The sequence below is a fragment of the Lithobates pipiens genome, unplaced genomic scaffold (genome assembly GCF_037356315.1).
Source record: "Lithobates pipiens isolate NorthernLeopardFrog02 unplaced genomic scaffold, aLitPip1_a1.2 Scaffold_16, whole genome shotgun sequence".
Classification (NCBI taxonomy): Eukaryota; Metazoa; Chordata; class Amphibia; order Anura; family Ranidae; genus Lithobates; species Lithobates pipiens.
Genome location: NW_027507748.1, coordinates 368,365,551 through 368,386,986, shown reverse-complemented (window position 1 = coordinate 368,386,986; position 21,436 = coordinate 368,365,551). Strand labels below are relative to the sequence as shown.

At 39.7% G+C, this 21,436-nt stretch overlaps 1 protein-coding gene across 2 annotated transcripts in view; it reads right to left on the bottom strand.

Annotated features, from left to right (window-relative positions):
- Positions 1-21,436, bottom strand: part of CLTC (clathrin heavy chain) — a 106,603-nt gene that overhangs the window by 23,283 nt on the left and 61,884 nt on the right. For both annotated transcript variants that reach the window (XM_077482108.1, XM_077482109.1), the window contains exons 10-25: positions 20,509-20,631; positions 20,244-20,381; positions 19,945-20,109; positions 18,646-18,826; positions 14,703-14,866; positions 11,576-11,701; positions 9,988-10,130; positions 8,436-8,670; positions 5,182-5,304; positions 4,921-5,066; positions 4,429-4,612; positions 4,144-4,336; positions 2,908-3,065; positions 1,529-1,693; positions 396-503; positions 110-277 (exon numbers count right to left, since the gene is read on the bottom strand). In XM_077482108.1, coding sequence (XP_077338234.1) covers positions 110-277; positions 396-503; positions 1,529-1,693; positions 2,908-3,065; positions 4,144-4,336; positions 4,429-4,612; positions 4,921-5,066; positions 5,182-5,304; positions 8,436-8,670; positions 9,988-10,130; positions 11,576-11,701; positions 14,703-14,866; positions 18,646-18,826; positions 19,945-20,109; positions 20,244-20,381; positions 20,509-20,631 — 2,520 coding nt within the window. The remainder of the gene's footprint in view (positions 1-109; positions 278-395; positions 504-1,528; positions 1,694-2,907; positions 3,066-4,143; positions 4,337-4,428; positions 4,613-4,920; positions 5,067-5,181; positions 5,305-8,435; positions 8,671-9,987; positions 10,131-11,575; positions 11,702-14,702; positions 14,867-18,645; positions 18,827-19,944; positions 20,110-20,243; positions 20,382-20,508; positions 20,632-21,436) is intronic.

Here is a 21,436-nt window from a genome sequence, read left to right as displayed (position 1 = left end):
TGAACAGTTTCATTGCCGAAAACAGGGCGAGACTTATGTGATTTTGAACTGTCAAATTGCATTGGTGTAAATGAAGGCTAAAAGGTGTACACAAGGAGATTTGCATTACCTTGGGAATGTTGACCCTGGACCAGAACAGCTCCAAGTGCTCCCTCATTTTCTGTGGTTTGAACTTTGAATACAAAATGGCAAGCTCTGTAAACATTCCCATGTGTGCACGTTCCAGGCCTAGGGCTGCTTCAAGCATGGTGATCAACTCTTCGAAATAGCCACGGTCCTGAATAAGAGATTTAAAAAAAAAAAAAAAAACAGTTAATATGGCATTTCATGACCTAAATCTTATATACACAACCCATAAGTTTGCTGCAGGTTTGTAAAAATACATGTCTGCTTACCTGATAGTAATTTATTAACTCCTCCAGTTCATCAGCATGTACCACTATGTGAAGACCACACATCTGGGCAAGACGGAACTCTTTACCATCCACACAAGCAAAACAAACCTGAAATAAAATGCAAAGAAACTGGTAAGAATTTAGCATTTCATACAAGTTCCCTTAAAAAGGGTGGACAAATCAATTTAATTTGGGAGCCATTCAGCCAGTAGTAATTTTTAGTCTACATTAGCTGTGCCGTGGTTTCTAAAGTACAGACACAGAGGAGCAGCTTTAAAGGGAAAGTTTACCTTTTCGGAACAGGTTACATGTTCCAGCTCCCGCAGCTTCTCCCCCTATTCCCTATTTCAATGCAACAGTGGGTGGGGGGTCATCTCCCTCTGCCCACACGGCTGTAGCATTCATTCTCAGTTTCCTGTGAATTAATAGACTACAACCAATCACCACAGCTGCCAGTTTGCCATTCCTTAATGGACTGTGAAGGTGCTAATGAGCACTTCTGTAGTTCAATCACAAGTCCTGCAGCTTGTAAACAGTCAGCTCATATGGAGGTATGGGCTAAAAGGTGCAGGGCTTGTCTGCGGAAGCCTGAAACTGTACCCCTAATCCACCGATTGCAGGAGAAATCCGTTTCAGGCTTCTTCAGGAAAAAATGCATTTATCATTTATTCCTCAAAAGGTGAACTTCTCCTTTAAAGAAAAAGTGAATAAAAAAATGTCAAACAGAAAAAAATGTTTTTTGCGGGCTGCTGGAAATTCCCTTAGACCTGCTTGATTAGTATTTAATGAAAAATTTGAGATGCGAACATACATGAGGGCTACAGTCTGATTAAAAATAAAATAAAATAAAAATTTTTTAAAAAAGTAATTTGTCAATGCAGTGACCAATGGCTGCAGTTGTATAAATTGGATGAACAAAATGATGGAACTTGAGAACAGGTTTAACTTTTGTCGCATAGCTTCACAGTGAATGCTGCAATTTGTATTGAACTGTGAAATACCTCAGCATGTGCACTCCTATTTACTGTATAATAATTCTGATCAGTGGCTAAAAAAAAAAAAATGTTTGTATTCTTAAGTGTTGAGCAATTTAGTAATGATGACAGGCATATTTACAGATTTTCGATAATCACCTCTTTCCAAGTGCGTGTACTGTTTGCTTTTCTAGCACCATCCACAGCAGCCTGATACTCTCCTAGGTGAACAAGGGTGGACGCCAAACGCCCAAAATTTGAAACATTGTTGTAGAGCAGTTTAGCAGCATCGTACATTTTTTCATCATAGCAGCGGTCACCAACCTAATTAAAACAAATTATTATTATTGAAATTAAACGTGTGAAAATGACAGATTCTAACATCAGGTAAAAAAAAAAAAAAATGTAAATATGAAAAATGAAGACCAGTGCCTAATACATTAAGTATGGCACCCCATCAAGCTTTAAATCAATAACAGCTTCATAGGAATAAAATCACAAATTAGCTTTCCTCTATCCTAGATGAGAAAGTGCCACATAAGTTGACAGGAGACAAAAATACTGTACATTAGGCAAGAATACATTTCCAGACTGCCTTGGTGTCCTCCAAACCAAATTATTGGGTTAAAGGGATTGTAAAGTGATTTTTATTTTTAAACAACAAACATGTTATACTTACCTCCACTGTGCAGCTCGTTTTGCACAGAGTGGCCCCGAACCTGCTCTTCTGGGGTCCCTCGGCGGCTGTCTCGGCTTCCTCCCGCAGGTGCTTCTCACTTTCATGCAAGCTCCCTTGCATGGTGAGAAGCATCTGCGGGCGCGCTCCCGTGATACAGCCGGCAGCTATAGCCGCTCGCTGTATCACACGGCCCCGCCCCCGGCGCTCCGCGTCAGTGGATGTGATCGACAGCAGCGCGAGCCAATGGCTGCGCTGCTTTCCATCCATCCACTCCAGCCAATCAGCGGCCAGGCTGAACGGTGGAAATGACGTCGGGGGACGAGCGCGGGACTTTCGAGGGGTAAGGTAAGTAAAACAGGGGGGGAGGGGTTGCTGGGGGCGCCGGCACTGTCAGATGTTTTTTCACCTTAATGCATAGAATGCATTAAGGTGAAAAAACATTTACCTTTACAACCCCTTTAAGCATACTATAATACATAAATTTAACCATTTCCCAAAGCAGGTACATTTAAGGCATGCCGTGAATAACTATCACAGCTGTTCATTGCTCTCGACAGAACTGTAAAGTCAGCAACATGGCAACTGTAGATCAGAGGCCAAGATGGTGACTTCCGACTGTAAATGATTGGAGGTTTTAATTCTCCTTTAGGTTATGAATGTTCCTTGGACAGCAAATTTCTTCTAATCTGTTGTGCTTTGATGTTTCTAATTATAAAATCTGACTATTCAGCAAATGTTCCCACACAGCTTTTTGGCCATTTCCCTCTTCCTGGACTGCCAAGTTGGACAGGGGACCCCATCAGGCCAGGTACCAATTGTTCCATCAGGGATTTGGTGAATGTGAAGGTATATTACAAACCTGCTGGATGTGGGCATTGTTTGGTCCATTAATAAATTCCTCAAGTTCAGTGAGCCGATTGGTTTTAGCCAGAGCAAAGATGAGCTCTGTTTCCACATAGGATTCCCTTGCTTTCTTCCGGGCCATCTGCAGATATTTAACTAGCTCTTCCCAATTTCCTGTGTAGCATAAAAATGTAAGAAAATAATCCAAAACATGCATATCTGTCATATAGCAAACCTAGACATGGCAAAGCCCATGGGGACTTGTATATTCCCAATTTAGCACAAATGCTCCATTCAGTGAATGGTGATAATTATGAAAAATGACCGACTACGGATAGGACAACAGACATACAGCATGGTCATAAAGAGCCATTCCAGGTAAAACTAAACTGACTTTTTTTTTCAGTCCTGAACCCTAGCATCTACTTATCTTTAATTGGGTAAAGCCCACTAGTACAGAAATAGCCTGGTATTGGCAATTAAAGTCTAAATTCACCTTTAGAATAAAAAAAATAATAAATGAACTTTTTTTGCAGTAAATGTGCATTTATTATTTTCTGCTCCTGGAGACTACAAAACCCCCACGATCAGTGGATCAATCAGTGGCTCACAGGTGCAATGTCAGGCTCCTGCAGACCTGTCTTCCAGCTTTCTTGCCTGTACCTCTGTACAGCCTCCGTTGGAAAGCTGGAAGTGTCAGTGGACTATGGGGGTGCTCACCAGCCCCCTCGCAGTCCATTGAGAATTATAAATTAGTCTGCCATGGTGGGGATTAGGGGAGGTGCTGGAGTGTATTATCTGTTACACACCAAATACGGTTGTAGCGTGTAACATGTTCTAAACAAACTTATCCTTTAAAATAAAAAGCACTTATGGCATTCACCTGTATATTTGTAAACTGGATTTAGTCACCAAGCAAATTAAATGTGAGGTTAGAAAAATAGAACCACCTCTCCAACAGAAAATATCTCCCTTCCTAGACAGCCCTTCCCAAAACAAGTGTGTCCCCTGAAATTTCCCACCTAATCCTGGTAGTGGCATATTTAAAAATGTTTCAAAATTTCCCATTGCTCTCTCTTTGTGACAATGAGCTTCAGGACAAAAAGGCTGAATCTCCTCCTCAGGACACAGACAACAATGATTCTCGACTGAAATATTGGGCTTTAATAAGACTGTAAGCTTCCATGCTGAAACTGGTGAGACAATGAATATAGGGGTATGCAAAAACTGAAAGGAGGAAAAAGACATTTACCACTAGCATTAGCAGCCTGTACCACTTCCATATAAGAGGAAGGATCATCTGCTTTAATATAGGAGTCAATTGCTTCTTTAACCATTCCTTTCTGCAACTGTGCCTTTGCCAGCTGACTCCAAACAGCTGGTTCATTACAACGTTCAGCAAATTCATAAGCACGGTCCAGGTTTCCAATATGTTCAATCAAGACCTAAGGGATAGAAGATTTAAAACATTATTTCTCAAACTCATAAGCAAATAGGCTAGAAAAAAAAAAGGGAAACATTTGGTAGCACATCATACCTGTACAGCAGATGTGTTCACATCAAATTTCCTGAAAATTGCAAAGGCTTCCTCAAATAGCTCATTACTGATGGCAATGTTTGCAATATCAGGGGCATCATAATTATCCAGGCGGTTTATGTATTCCATGACTCTAGTACGATCAGCTTTGATAGCAGTGAGGATCAACAAGTTTTGGAGATTCCTGTAAATAAAGCCAGGTTACAGTGCATCTAAAACAGTCTCTACACCAGAGTTCCAAGAAACTTCTAGGTTTTAATTATACATTAATGTGTGAATACGAATACAATTAATGGCATTAGGTCAGTAAATTGATGGTGCTTGAAACCCAACTGTTAAAAAATAAAATAAATAAATAATAATAAAAAAAAAAAAAAAAGGCACTAGGTTTGTTGGAATGGCATAAACATTTTACAGAATTAGAAAAGCCGGACCTTGGAATGTAATTTTGTACATGGCAATCACATCAGCTAGGGGAAGTATTTTTATTACCTGTGTTCACTGAAGACCGAGTTGTCCAAAACAATCTTCTCCAACAGCTCAATGAGCTCATTTGGTAAGTCTGCAGTCATGAAGGCTTTCACTGTGACAGACACTTCCTCAGGGTCTTGGGTTTCTGGCAAAGCAGTCTGTACAACCTAAAAAAGGAAGGAAGAAAATTATCTTTTTAGAAAAAAAAAATAAAAAAAAAATAACTGTGTGCGTGTATATAGAGTCACAATACAGTGTCTGCTCAAAAATATTATAACGTACCTGGTCAATCAGAGGCCTTCTGTATGGGTTGCTTTCTAGTAACACACTAGCCCACAATTCTGGATCTTTACGGCGCACCAGATATCTTGAAAGGCTTTTGAACAAAGAATTTTCATTGCACACCTAAGGAAAAACCGTCAGACTCTTTAGTTTACAGTAACTGAAGACAATGCAGGTTCTTAATACATTTTCTTTAGCTGTAAAATTATCCAGTTACAGGTATTTAAAGTGGCTGTAAACCTCAGACCATGAAATGTGAGTAAATCATATCCCTCTATAACGTGTACTTGTTTAAATTAAGAACACCAAGTGTCCTGTCTGCTGCTTCATTTCCCCCAATATCAGCACAAATCACTTCAGACAAGTTTTCCTGTCACCAAGAGAAAAATGGCAACAAGAGAGGGACCTACAGCTGACTGACAGCCTCAGCTCTGATCCTGTGCGAGGGAGAGTGTATCCTATCAGCTCTCAGAACTCTGCTCCGCAGTGCGCAACTTCAGCTCTGTGCCCCCTTTTCTCTGAACTTGCACTAGCTATAAATATTCAGCACTTTGATGGGATATATAGAAAAGAAGACTGCAGATTAACAGCTGAAACTTAGGAAGTATGATTTGTTTCATTTCTGTTTCACCTGAGGCCAGTCACTTCACTGGGTATATGTAGGCAGAGGTAGGCAACCTTCAAGAGGTTGAGATCTATCTGAACAACATGGGAGAAAGCAAAGATCACTGGGACCAGGATCCTGTTAGCGAGATAACTTGGCAAGGCATCCAGGAGTTTTGGTGTGCTTTAATGAAAGCGCACAAAACCTGCAAAATAAAAGTCTATTGCTAAAGCATCGTTATAGGTTCTGTGCCCGTATAGATGCCATTGTGCCCATATAGAAGCACAGCAGCAGCTATATGGGTACAATAGCATATTTATGCTATTGTGCCCAAATAGATGCAGTTATGCCCATATCAATGCTCAACAGGAGCTATATGGACACAACAGCATCTTTATGCTACTATGCCCATATAGCTGATATTTTCAATCTATATAGGCAAAATAAGTATCTCTATGCTTGTGCCCATCTAGCTTCTATTGGGAATCTATTTTGGCACCCTAGAATCTTTATGCAATTGTGCTCATTAGTTTACATACACTGGCAGAATTTATGATTTCTTGGCCATTTTTCAGAGAATATGAATGATAACACAAACATTTTTACTCATGGTTAGCATTTAGCTGAAGCCATTTATTATCAATCAACTGTGTTTACTCTTTAAATCATAATGGCAACAAACTACCCAAATAACCTTGATCAAAAGTTTACATACCCTGGTGATTTAGGCCTGATAACATGCACACGAATGGACACAAAGGGGTTTGAATGGCTATTAAAAAAGGTAACCATCCTCACCTGTGATCTGTTTGCTTGCAATTAGTGTGTGTGTGTATATAAAAAGGGCAATGAGTTTCTGGACTCCTGACAGATCCTTGCAACTATCATCCAGTGCTGCACTGATGTTTCTGGATTCCCAAGTCATGGGAAAAGCAAAAGAATTGTCAAAAGGACCTGCAGGAAAAGGTAGTTGAAATGTATAAAACAGGAAAGGGATATAAAAAGATATCCAAGGAAATGAGACTGCCAATCAGCAGTGTTCAAACTCTAATCAAGAAGTGGAAAATGAGGGGTTCTGGAAACCATACCAAGGTTCGGAAGACCAAATAACATTTCAGGAAAATTGTTTGGGATGCAAAGAAAACCCCACAAATAACTTCAGGTGAAATACAGGACTCTTGGAAAACAAAAGCTGTTTCAAGTTGCACAATAAAGAGGCACTTAAAGAAAGATGGGCCACATGGTCGAGTTGCCAGAAGAAAGCCATTACTGCACAAATGGCACAAAGTATTCTGCTTAAAATACGCCAAACAGCACAGAGATAAGCCTCAAACCACCTGGCACAAAGTCATTTGGAGCGATGAGACCAAAATTGAGCTTTTTGGCCACAACCATAAATGCTACGTTTGGAGGAGTCAACAAGGCCTGTGATGAAAGGTTGGAGGTGGATCGGTGATGTTTTGGGGATGTGTGAACTACAAAAAGGCACAGAAAATTTGGTCAAAATTGTTGGCAAGATGAATGCAGTATGTTATCAAAAAAATACTGGAGGAACATTTGCATTCATCAGCCAAGAAGCTGCGCATGGGATGTAATTGGACATTCCAACATGACAATGATCCAAAACATAAGGCCAAATCGACCTGCCATTGGCTACAGCAGAATAAAGTGAAGGTTCTGGAGTGGCCACCTTAGTCTGCTGATCCTCAATACAATTGAGCCACTCTGGGGAGATCTCAAAAGTGCAGTTCATGCAAGACAGCCAAAGAATTTACAGGAACTGGAGGCTTTTTGCCAAGAGTAATGGGCAGCTTTACCATCTAAGATAAAGAGCCTCATCCACAAATACCACAAAAGACTTCAAACTGTCGAGGTTAAAGGGGGAAAAATACACAGTATTAACTGGGGTATGTAACCTTTGGATCATGGTAATTTGGGTAGTTTCTCTTGTCATTATGATTTTAAAAAAAAGAGTAAACACTGTTGATTGATAATAAATGGCTTCAGCCAAACACCTACCATGAGTGAAAGAAAAGTTTTTGTGTCATCATTCACATGCTCTGAAAAATGGCCAAGAAATCAAATTCTGCCAGGGTAAACTTATGAGCAAAACTGTACCTGGTATTGTGTATCTATATGGGCACAAAAGCACAAATATGCTATTGTGCCCATAAAAAAAATGCTATTGTGTCCAGTATCATTAAGCCCAGTAACACTGACCTTGCATGCAGTAGTGCTGCTGCACGATACCTGCCTGGAAGTAGTACACACAGTGCACTTCATCTATGGCATGTGACAGCAGGTCGGCAAGCCCAGGCAATCTACCAGTCATCTAGCCGCAACTGACTGGTAGATCGCGGTCCACGGGTGCCAAACTGGGATGTAAGGGTTTAAAACCACTGACTCACAAAAACATTCACAACAAAAAAATGCTGAAATTTGATCTAGAGACCTGCATGGGCTCCTTTACATACTACATTCCTGTGGGCTGTGGTTTATACCCAACATGATTAACAATAGCCTCATCATATGCATAGAAAAAGCTCAAGCAGCTTAAACAAAAAAAACACTATAAATTATTTTTTTATGCATACTGCAGTGATCAATTGCACTTAACTTGATATTTATCTTAATTCAGAGAATAACATACATTGATTAGTTCCAGATCACACTGTCCTCGCTCATATGACACACATGCCAGATGGGGATCTCTCTTTTCACAATACTTTCCAACAACACGGCTGTCGTAAAATGGGTTTTCACGGAGAAACCGTTCTGGATTGTTGTTGCTGTCTATGTAAATCTTTGCCAAAGCATTGTGAGTGGCTGGCTCCTCACAGCCTTCATGGATTCTGGATTCCAACCATGGTAGAAGCAGCTTTAACCTAAAAAGAACAAAGACATTAACCAAGAATATCCGATCTGAATAGACAAGAAAATGTTCAAGCAGGATTACAGGTTTAGAGTCACATTCTGTGATGTGTATTAAATGATGGAATATAGCATGCACAAGATAAATTGAAGCTCCCTCCTTAAACCAAAAAGCCATTCAGGTTCAAAAGTTAGTAGTTATAGAACTAATCTGCGTGAAATTAAATGTTCACTATTAAACTAATAGAGGAACCCTCCTATATTATACAAACTTTACAGTTAAAGCTGAACTACAGGGACAAAAAAAAAAAAAAAAAAAAAAAAAAACACCTCACCACCTCAGGGGGGGGTCGCCCTACTCCACACTGCAAGGATTAACTGCTCATTTTACCTGGGGGATGATTACCAATAATGGAGTAAGGAATAGGGCAATTAGATCACCTTACTCATCATCCCTGGCAAAATCGAGTGGGTAACCCTTGCATCAGGGGCCATGATGATGCACTATGGTGAGGAAACGTTGGATGATTGAGGGAACAGTGACATGCTAGCAGTGAATCGAGCAGTGGTTCTGTCCTTGTCGGTAGGAAGTGCTGGGCGCTTTTTTTTTTATGCCTTCATTATATTAAGGAAACGTGAGATTATATCTACTGGGGTTTATGTAATAAAGAAAACCTTTTTCTGATGCTTGCGCAATGAGGACATTTTTCTGATCTCTTTACATTATGATCATCGTACTATTGATTTGGAGTACTCCTGTGCAAATAAGGTTGGGCTGAGATCTATGTACATATACGATGAGATTTCTGTTGGATGGGCAAATCAGTTCGAGAGGGTGGAATCTGAGACCTGACCATATGTGGTTTTTGCTTTCTGCATACAGTTTTTGTGCTGATGGTAAGAGGCAGTGTGATTGGGTGCTGGTGATGGTCTCCTCCTCCTATCCTTTTAAAGAATCCAGATGAACTGAATCCAGTGATTATCAAGACATCTTTTCAAAGCACCACATATGAACTTTTGTTTATATTTGTTTATTTTTTTAAGCGCTACACTGAACTTTTTTATTTTGCATTGCATCCAATATTGTGGTAGCAGCCATTATGGCATTTAGGTCTTCAGCTTTATAGCGCAACAAGTTCTTTCCTTTTTTTTTTTATTGCTGTAATATAGTGATCGTGGATTTAAAATTTCAAAATCTTTCCAGCAGTATTATAGTTAAAGCAGTATACCAACACTACGTTAAAGTACTGTAAAAAGGTAGAAAGTTTTTTTTTTGTAGGGAATCCTTGCATAGATGCACGTCAGAAATTTGCCACATTCCCAGCACTTACCGGTTTCGTTTTTCGACTTCAGCTACAAGCTCATCAGTGGAGAACTGGCCCCTTACCACCAGGATAAGGTTCTTTATCACATCTTCAGAGCAATCCACGTCTAGCAAACCACCAATAACCACTGGCAACCGACTTGGGTTAACCTTTAAAAGACACAGACAGCCGTCAGTATATTGTTAACCAAAAAAAAACACATTGAAAGCTTTGTGTGCTAATTAAAAGGGGTTGTAAAGGTTTGTTTTTTGTTTTCTAAATAGGTTCCTTTAAGATAGTGCATTTTTGGTTCACTTACCTTTTCCTTCGATTTCCCTTCTAAATGTTTTCTTTGTCTGAATTTCTCACTTCCCGTTTCTCCTCAGTAAACTTCACACCATCATCCGAGCGGTGTTTAGTCAGCCAGAACAGCTTACTGAGAAGGAACAGCAAGTGAGAAATTCAGACAAAGAAAAAAAAAACATTTAGAAGGGAAATCAAAGGAACAGGTAAGTGAACCAACAATGCACTTAAAGGAACCTATTTAGAAAATAAAAAACAAACCTTTACAACCCCTTTAACTTTTGAAGTGCATTGAAAGTTTGAATTGGTGATCTGCAATCATGTAATATTGGCAGATCTGGACAGGTGGTCAAAAATGCATGCATGTGACAACTGTGCGCGGGGTAGCAAGATCAACTTGTGTGACCATGAATAAGAATGTTCTATAAAGATTGGTACTGGAGATGCAAAGTGACAAGTTGTATGGGCCAGATATTGCCTGTATGTCAGGGGGAGCAGCAGAGATCGAAGCAGCTTTAACTTGTTTAAGTGAGGCTCCCTTTGACAGCAACAGGCTGGGCAGGTTCAGGTGATATCCAGTTATTTACTCCTTATCTAGCTGTAAATGGCAGGATCAAGAAACGGTCATCTTTTATGTATGGGTACCTTATGATATAAAAGTCAAATAGTTCAAGGAAGCCGAGGTGGTTTTCAACCTTCGGCTAGGAAGCCGATACTGCCCTTCTGTCAATGAAGCAAAAGCAATGAAATGAATATAGAAAAAAAAAAAAAAAAAATGGTGATGGCAAAGTGCATGAGTAGCTTAGTTTGTATCTTTTTTTTTTTTATTCTCCCAATGTGCCCCTAAGCAGCTTGAAAGGCATCACCATGTTGGAGCTGCATGGCTTATACATGTATGATGCAGACTGACCTTGGAAACCCTTTGAACATATAGCTGCTAAGCTACTTTGTGTGCCAGCATTTCATGGGAAGTACTGTACATAAATTGAGTGAAACATTCTGGTCATGTTTATTAACATATACAGCATATATATATATATATAAAAAAAATGTAAGCCTAGGTTCACACATATGCAGTGCGGTAAAAACGCAGCAACCCCTGCGTGTTTCCCGCACCACATTCGCAGTGTGATTGCCATCTGCTGTGGGTGCCAATGCAAAGTTGAAACTCCAAACACATCGCAAACAGTGCGGTTTGCCTGCAGTGGATCTAATATCAGGAGATTTTTAATAAGACAGAAATTTCTTTAAGACTGAAAAGCAAGATTGAGACTGTCAAACCACCATTTAATGAAAAAGAAATAACTCTTACCTTTTGTACATAGATCTCGATGTACTTCTGCAGGTTGTTTCTGTATAGATACAGCACCAGATCATGGACAAAGTCAAAGCGGTCACAGACAATTATGAGTGGCAGCTGGTCTGTAAGTTTAGCTTCCTGCAACAATGCATCAGAAAAGTTAAACATGAGGAACAAAAGATAAACCTCTATGCACTGCTTAATACTATCCTAGCACAACATAGATTTTGTGGTACCCTGGTTTAACAGTCTTAATTCGTATACAACCAAGGACTTTTACTAAAAACAACACTCATACTGTTGAAGATTTCTGCAAAACAAAGCTAAAATATAACGTTTCTAATGCTCATGCACGCTGTATTAAAACTGTACTGTGTCAGATTTACGATTAAATTGGGCTCAGCTCTAACTGTTATAATGTATGCTTTAACATGCTACAAAGATGCTGCAGTAGTAGCATAGCTACCAGATTTCTTAAAACAAAAATGGAAAAATAGGAAACCTGGAAAAAAGCTTAAAATTTTCCACATGACAATCCTACATACACAAATTACACCAAGAATACAGGTATAAAGCCTGCATGAAATTTACCTTGTACATGTCCTGCTCATTCCACAGACAAAAAGGAAAAGCACAAAAAATAACTTCCATCAGGAAACGGTTTAAAAACATAAAAATGCTTCTATATGGGCTTCTACTACTACTACTACGAATTCTCAGGAAATTCAAAGACTTTTTTCCCCCTTTTTAACAGGTAACCCGAATTCATGATACCACACTAATGACAGAAGATGGCTTCATATGGAAACATTTAAGTCAGCTCTCCGTATTCCCCACCTTGAACTTTAGAACCTGATGTATGAGGACTGGCTAAGCCCAGAACAGTTAACAGGAGTTTCACATCCTAAGTTTTAAAGAAAAGATAGAAAAACAGAGCTGAAAAGAGAACTCTGAACTGAAAATCCATTACAAACTAAGTAGCAGAGATAGACCTTGTTAGGAAAGGCTACAAGGTACATTATATGTACAGTTGGAGAGTATGTTCAAAGTCAAGTTCTTAAGGGACTGGAATGACATCTCACTATACTTTATATTTTCATGTGTACAGAATTTTCAAAGCAGGGAATCTGAAACTATTCTAAAGAAAACTACTGTACACAATCATTAAAAATCACCCAATATATACCATGTACTATAGGAGAAGGTCACTACACAACTCCTAGTTAACATGGTTCCCCAAATACTAATGCAGTAATTAAAATATTATTTGGAATAAAAAAAAAATAGAATATGCTAAACAGCTCAAGAATGTTGTTAATTAACCTAACAAGAAAAATTTTGCTAAGTGGGTTTAAACCTTTTAATTTCATAACAGGATGAAAAAGGTTTCATAATCCTGAGAGATTAAATATTAAGCATGTTAGACAAAATAAATCCATTGACAGAATAAAAATAAAATGTGCTATGGATTTTGCTGGTCTTCCGTTAACACCGAATTAGATAAAAATAAAAGTCCTTGATCAACAGAAAATTAAGCAGTCATTTATGTGCCACAGACAGCCCCTGCTGCATGTGCTGTGTTCTAGGTATCATACATTTGCTACCTCCATAAATTAAATACATTTTTATAGGCTCTAAAAAAAAAATCAGTTCAACACCTACTGGAAGTCTTTTTTGTGCAAGAGCTTCTTTATAGGAGGGAGATGCAATCTTTATCATGTGAGGCAAAACTATATCCTAGCTGTATACTCCCTTGGAGTCTGTGTGTAACACAGTGATAATATGGATTCTATCATTATCACTAAAACTGCATTCCTGCAACGGTTTTTCTTCTCTATTCCTACTTGTAGGTTGTGCAAATAATTTCACACAGAAACTTGTGCCTTTTGCACTGCAGACTCAGTTTACAACCTTAATTCCCAAAAAGTTGAAATTGTGTAAAATCTACTTAAAAACAGAATGCAACGGTTTGCAAAATCTCACAAACCGATATTTTCTTCACAATAGAAACATATAAAATATTTAAACTGAGCAAATGTACCATTTTAGGTCATTTTGAAATTGACAGCAACAAGTCTCAAAATAAGTTAGGACAGGGCAACAAAAATCAGGCAAAGTAAGCTGTACCAACAAGGAAGAGCTGGAAGAACATTTTGCAACTAATCAGTAACATTGGGTATAAAAAGATCTTAGAGAGTCGCATGATATAGATTTTTACACAGCGTCGCAACTTTTTTTGAATTGGGGGCGTACTAGATAAACACATTAGCCATTTAACTACTTGTGGTTCTGGTCAGAATACTTTTCAGATATTTCCTGCTTTTCTCTACTTCTTCCTTCAAAACAACTGGCCACAGTATAGTGGTCTCTCTCTCTCTCTGTGACTGTAGTAATGTATGGACCCCTTTCACACGGGCGCCTGTGTGAAGCAGGATCCACTTGCTCAGCAGGGATCTATCCGCTGAGCAGGCAGATGACAGGTCCATGTCTGCTTCGCAGAGCGGACACGAACACAGCCCGCTCTAGTCTATGGGGCAATCAGATGTAAAACGATCACCTGTCCATTTCAATCTGATGCCAACCGATCAGATATACTGATGGGAGAATAGGTCCCTCATCCATCTGTTTTTGGCAGACAGGATCAGATGGCTGTGGGTGTCAGCCGTCATGTGTCCGCTGAAATCTGCCGCTCCATAGAAGAGAGACTGGAAGGTACAATCAGGTCCACCTGAAAAACTGACAGGCAGACCTGATCGGATCGCCCCATGTGAAAGGGGCCTATTGCCAACAAAAAACAAAAAAACTGTGCTCACCATCTGGGAGGCAATGTGTTTGGCTCTCAGTACCTTTACTAAAGCCTAGCAAATACCAGTCTGGTCAACAAGCATACATGACTGTACAATATTGTAACTGTATGTACACGCATAACTCTTAAAATATCAAACACTACCGACTTTAGTTTTCCCCCCCTACCAACGTTCCCATAATAACCTGATGAATTCCCTGCACCTTGACCCCTAAATGTTGTGAGCACTATGGCATACACATCCATTTTACTTTCCTGCAAATTTCATCCATGGATCCAACTTCTATTACCATTAGGTCAAGTCACAATTTCAAACGCTCTCAATACAATTACCTTCAGGAAGTTCTTGACTCTTTCTGGATCATAACAATTGCTCTCTCTGCAGATTCTCTCAACTTCTTTAATCTGCCCAGTTTTGCATGCTGCCTGTATGTATTTGAAATGAACATCGGGATCTTGACTAAAGTTGACAATGGAACCCAAGAAATAGAAAAGTCCTGGAATAGGAAAATTGAAGAAACTTGAATAATTTTTATTCACTTCGTCATATACAATTCTATGAAAATGCACTAAACTCCATTGTAGGTCAAACCCAGATAGGTACTTTTTTTTCACATGGTTTAGGAGTGCCCCAAGATACAGACCTTCTGTTTAGTGCTCTTTGACCTGATTAACACTAAATTGGACCTATCAATTTATAAGTCTCTGAGCTGGCTCTATTAGGGATCCCTGATGATGCTCAGAAATCGCATCATAGGAAGCTGTTGATTTGTTACTTACTATTCTACGCTAAAAGGCAATCTGCAAATGGTCCTCCTCTGCTCCACCTGCTCTGTCGTCTTGGGAAATGACTGACGCCACGTTGCCCCTTTACAAAACGGAAGTACATCAGTCTTGACTGACCCTGGAAATTTGAGAAGGCGTGGCAGCCGTGGACTTCCCATTAAGTTGGGGTTTCTATACTGAACTGTTGTACTGCCTCAAGCTTGAACATAGCCTCTCTCCTTCCCCTCTCCCTCACTTCCCCCACTACATTCCTCCCCATGACACTTCCAGGGGGTAATGTAGCCCTCCCTCTAGATGTATATGCTATGGAAGATATTGTGGGATAGTTTGGAAGAGGGTGTCTCCTTCCTTCTTAGAATTGCTGAACGGTCCCCATTTGTTCCCCCTTATTTTAGTTAATTTTTTTCAGTTCGGCAACAGATTTAGATGCCCAACCTGTTTCTATTGTACTACCATGTAAAGTTTGGTTGTTTTTGTTTTTATTTTATTCCTCAATAAGGCAATCCTGATTTATTTTTATTTTTTTTAACAAACACCCTTTTCTGGACACAAGAAAATAAAAAATCCACCTGCAGTGGGGAGCTTAAAAACTAAGGGCTAACTGCTCTTTATGTGTAGGGGTACAGAAATAAGGTGTAATACTAGTCTCACGACTTGCTCTGGTAGGTTCCCTGTTTTTGTGAAGCAGTCCTTAAAAAAAGCTCCCTAAAGTGCTCTGGCCTGAGTTTCAACACATACTTGGTCTCATATAATGCAGGACTAATGGTCCTGCATTGTACGTGATAATGCTGCCCACAACCTGAAGCATCTGGGAGAGAAAGAGCATGTGGGATTGTAGGAGCTACATAGGTTAACCCAGGGGTTGACAAATTTGCTTGGAATCTAGGAGCCAGCTAAAAAAGTTAGGAGCCAGGTCCGTGACGGCGATCTGGACCTGTCCCTGGCCTGACATGGAGACGAGTGAGGGGGAAGATAGCCCCCAGCCCCCCACATATGAGATCACCTCTCATTGGACACACCGCTCGAGTGCTAAATGGCCGCTGTGATTGGTCATTTAGCATGATCTGTGATTGGCTGTATCCAAGGGACACGGCCAACACAGAACTTCCCCGATGCTCGCCCATGGCGGCGTGCAGAGGGGAAGTAAACAGGAGGATGTCTAGGGACGCCCTCCCGGCAATTGGTGTCCACGCTGTAGACATCTTTCGTCTATAGCGCGGGCACGAAGTGGTTAACAAAAGAATGTGACTATTATTTCCGACATATTCCCGCTCATTTACTGCCATTTCCCTGCTAAGGGTTCGATCAGGTCCGCCTGAAAAACTGACAGGTGAACCTGATCAGACAGCCCTTGTGAAAGGGGTCAAGCAGGGAGGATTACAAATAATATTTTTTTTTTCCTTAATTAAAATAATTTTTTTTTTTTTACTTTTTACAAAAAAAAATAAAAAATTTATATATATATATATATATATATATATATATATATATATATATATATATATATATATAAATCAATTTAATAATATATATATATATATATATAATATAATGAGAAGCCATTTACCAGCCACCACACTCACCGTTGGGCAAAAAACAGGCAGGGGAGCTTCACTCCATTAGGAATTAGCATTATTGGAATAGGGTGTAATTTCTACATCCACCACAAGATGGCGCCAGACTACCGAAAGATTTTAGAAGGCCGCAAAGCCGCGGCCTCAATTACTGGCCGGCGCGGCCCGATGGAATTGCGCGGCGGAGTTCGGGGTCCAAATGGAGACAGGATACCCCAGCAGCGTTGCCCCAGTCGCCAGGACACGAAATCTAGGCGCAAATGCGACCTGGCGACCGGGGTTTGTCGAGCCCTGGGTTAACCACTTCAGCCCCTGACCATTTTGCTGGTCAAAGACCAGACCACTTTTGGCGATTCGGCACTGCGTCGCTTTAACTGAAAATTGCGTGCGACGTGGCTCCCAAACAAAATTGATGTCCTTTTTTCCCCACAAATAGAGCTTTCTTTTGGTGGTATTTAATCACCCCTGCGGTTTTATTTTTTGCACTATAAACAAAAATAAAGCGACAATTTTGAAAAAAAAATGCATTATTTTTTACTTTTTGTTATAATAAATATCCCCTAAAAATATATAAAACATTTTTTTCCCTCAGTTTAGGCTGATACGTATTCTTCTACATATTTTTGGGGGGAGAAAAAAAACCGCAATAAAGCAATTATTGATTGGTTTGCGCAAAAGTTATAGCGTTTACAAAATAGGGGATAGTTTGACATTTGTCCCATCTCATTAAAATATATAGAGCAGGGGGTATATCTAAACTGTGGCCCAGGGGGCTCAATGTAGCCCTTTGCTTGCCCTTGGGGCACTCCTCCTCCCGCTGAAACCAATGGTGGGGCACTCTTCCTCCCATTGAAACCAAAGGTGGGGCACCAATTCCTCCCACTGAAACCAATGGTGGGGCACCAATTCCTCCCACTGACACCAATGATTGGGGCACCAATTCCTCCCACTGACACCAATGATTGGGGCACCAATTCCTCCCACTGACACCAATGATTGGGGCACCAATTCCTCCCACTGACACCAATGATTGGGGCACCAATTCCTCCCACTGACACCAATGATTGGGGCACCAATTCCACCCACTGACACCAATGATTGGGGCACCAATTCCACCCACTGACACCAATGATTGGGGCACCAATTCCTCCCACTAACACCAATTCCTCCAACTGACACCAATGATGGGGCACTATTAATCCAACTGACACCAGTGATAGGGCACTATTGCTTCCCCCATTACCAAAGATGCATTGTTCACACCTACTGATGCCAGGATCATTTCTATTCACAATGGCCACGGTCTGGCTCCTGTAAAGTTGGGAGTAAACTGGCCCTTTTTTTTTTATAGAAAGTTTGGAGACCCAATATAGAGGAAAATAATTTTTATCAGATGACCACCATTGTTTTTCCAAGATATGATCACAAAAGGGTTGTCCACTTAGACATGAACATGAAACAAACAAACAATCTCTGTACGGTATAAGTTACATTTTTTTTAGACAGACACAATGGACCCATTTACCGACTTGAGTACAACCAGCATGCCGGATTTTTAAATGCAGTGATTGCCAGTGGCTATAGCCGCTAGCAATAATTACTGTGTTCTCCCGGCCAGGATGGCTCCCTGCACCCCCCAGAACACCACAATAGCTCAGATGGGGTAATCAAGCGATTTTCTTTCCTGCAACCAGTGGTTGCAGAAAATATTGCATCATCTATGGCCAGCTTAAAAAGGCATGGCCTTTTTAAAATTTTCTATTAGAGAGTAGGCAAAAACAATTGCTGATAAGATCTTATTTGTGATCGCATCAGCCATTTGACTCTAAAGAAACAACATTTAAAAGGATGTCTGTCAAGCTTACATCAGTCCTACATTAATATTTAATGAAATGTAATAGCTTTATTTTACATACCTTCAAAACTCTTGAAGGATTCAAAGAGTTCGATGAGTGACTGAGTAGAGAGCTGCTCATGGTACTTGGAAGCTACTTGTACACAGATCTGCAGGTTTTGCCGGATATTTGCAGACAACATTGCGCGTAAGCACTCCAGAGAGTCTTCAACTGACAGAGAGCCAAAATAGTTTACCAGCCACTGAAAATATAAGAAACAAGTGGAATTCATAACTGCAATGGGCTGCTTGTTTGTTGGAACTTCAGTATAGATGAATGACATCTTCTTTCGACAACATAATAGGGCAAGATCACAAATCTTTATGATTTCCTAGTTAGCTAAACTAGTGTAAGTGAATGTAGCACAATTACCATTACCAAGCATAATATGCACTGCCTGCCACAACATTCTCAGCAGGGTAGTCATTAAACATAAAAAAATCATCATGGGGTAAAATTATGACGAATGAGTCTATCAAATAATAATCTGCCTTAAAGATGTACAGGTGCAAGCTACATGGCATCATCTTTCTAGTTTTACTACCTAGCGAATCTCAGACTAGTAATAAGCATGCAGCCAGTGAAATCGAAAGTCTCATCTTGCATAGTTTATTCCAGACCAGAACCTCCCAAGGTAGTGAAACCAGAATTTAAACCCTGAAGTCAATGACATTAAACCAAAAATGGCAGCTGCCACATTACTATCCTTACAGGTTGTGCTAGAAGACTTCAATGGGAAAGTCTTCTCTACAATTAGAGGCTAGATTAAGCTACACTTTTTTCTTTATCCTTTAAAATATTTTATAAATTCATTCAGGAATGGTTCAAATGTTGAACATTTTTTTTCTACTGGCAGGGAAAAAGCGGCTTAAAAAAAAAAAAAAAAAAGTAGTAAAAGCTGTGTATTGTACGTGTTTAAGCGCTTTAATGCATTATATTAGCCAGAATATAAATTTATTCCAGCCATTAGAAAGCTATTAAAAAACGCAAGAAAGCTATTAAAAAACGCAAGAATGTGCCATGTGTTTATGCATGTTTCCTGCTAAAAAGCTCCTCTCCCGAACACGTTGGTGATGTGTTTTTTCCCCAGCCTGTAAGTTCCCCTCTAATATGCCTGTAAAAGCCTATGTGTGCATGTCTAGGCTAACCGAGGTGCTTTTGCAGGCTGGAAAAAAAAAAAAAAAAAGGCAAACGCCTGTAAAAGCTGCAGTTTAAGCTCACTGTGCATGGGGCCTTATAGTCCAAAAAGGTACAGTTGGTTTTATGTATACACTTTGTCTGCTTATTTTTAAAGGGTGCACTGCTGCTTGAAAGTCTTACCTCTGGATTAAGAAGATGAGTGTGGACAACAGCCCGCTTGATATCATACAGATCAGTAAAGTGCTCTAGAGCTCTCTGAAGCAGACCAGCCTTTTCACAGAGTTGGGCAATGTGAGCACGGTCATAGTGTGTAAACATTTGGTTGCCCAAGATAGCATCTGCAACCTAGAGCATAACAGAAACATGATCATGAACACCAACATGACCTAAAAACTGACAAAGTAACATTATCAGTTACTACAAATCATTAAATACTCTACATAAAAAAAGCTATTGTGCAAACCTCTAGATAGATATACCTGAGGTGCATGCATTAGATTCATTTCAAGTAGACGTGTTTGCAAGGGGCCTTCACTGGGACGATTGTTTTTCAGGGCGTCTAGCAAAAATGCAGTGCACTGCTGAATAAGGTTATACTCCATAAATACATCCACAATCTGAAAGAGACAAAAAAAAAAAAAAACAGTATTAAATAACCATGCTAATGCATATTACGAACCTATGATTAGGTCACCTTAAACCCAAGTAAACTGCAGCCCCAAAAGTTTTTGTGCAGGGTTTTACCTGTGTAATATCAGCAAGAGGCTCTTCATCCTGCACCAGCATTTGTGCAAACTGCTGGCCTTGGTCTGGATTGATTCTCATGACATTTCTCAACAGGAAAATCCAGTCAGGAGTGTAGCCAACCTGCACAGAATAAGTACAATGATGAAGAAAGGGAAATGTATTTATACATTAAAACGATGCTGAGATTTTAAGGAAGCAGCATATCAGGACCTATCATTCAAAAAAGGATTGCATTAAGGAAAGAAAAAAAAAACTGCCAAAAAGCAGCTATAAAACACATTTGGGTCATTTTATCAGTTTTTATATGGCATTTAAAAGAAAACGGATTCATAGGCATTCTTGTACTAAAACCAGCATACGGACAAGGCAGCTTGCAGAATCAGCAATATACAGAAAAAAAAAAATTCTGCATAAAAAGAAAGGTGCTGTGGAAGTTAGAGTTATGTATAGCATATAAACTAAAGAATGTGCAGCGCTGCGAGGGAGCATTTGGAGATTCAGGGACATCCCGGTTTTGATCTTTATAAGAACGCATTTGACCATTCCATTATTGATGGTCATACCATCTGGTAAGGCTCATCTACACTGGTGTTTTGGTGAAGTGTTTCTTCTCCCTTTTCTGGTTGACGATGGAAGGATCATTTGGAAGGCTCCATTACTTTCAGCCCAGGAGTAGTATTGATATATGCACTGTTTTTGGTGGATCATTTATACACTTTTTGCTTGATGGCCTTTCTTACTGCGATAGGTCACCAACAAATGATTTAATATTTGTTACTATTGATTCCATGGTGGATAGATACATATATTTTTGGTGTTTGGACACTAATATGTTGATAACATTATGCGTTTCATTGCTATAGATCATTTTTTATAGCATTTTCACATATATTTGGTTATCTACAGTGCTGCACATTCTTTGTTT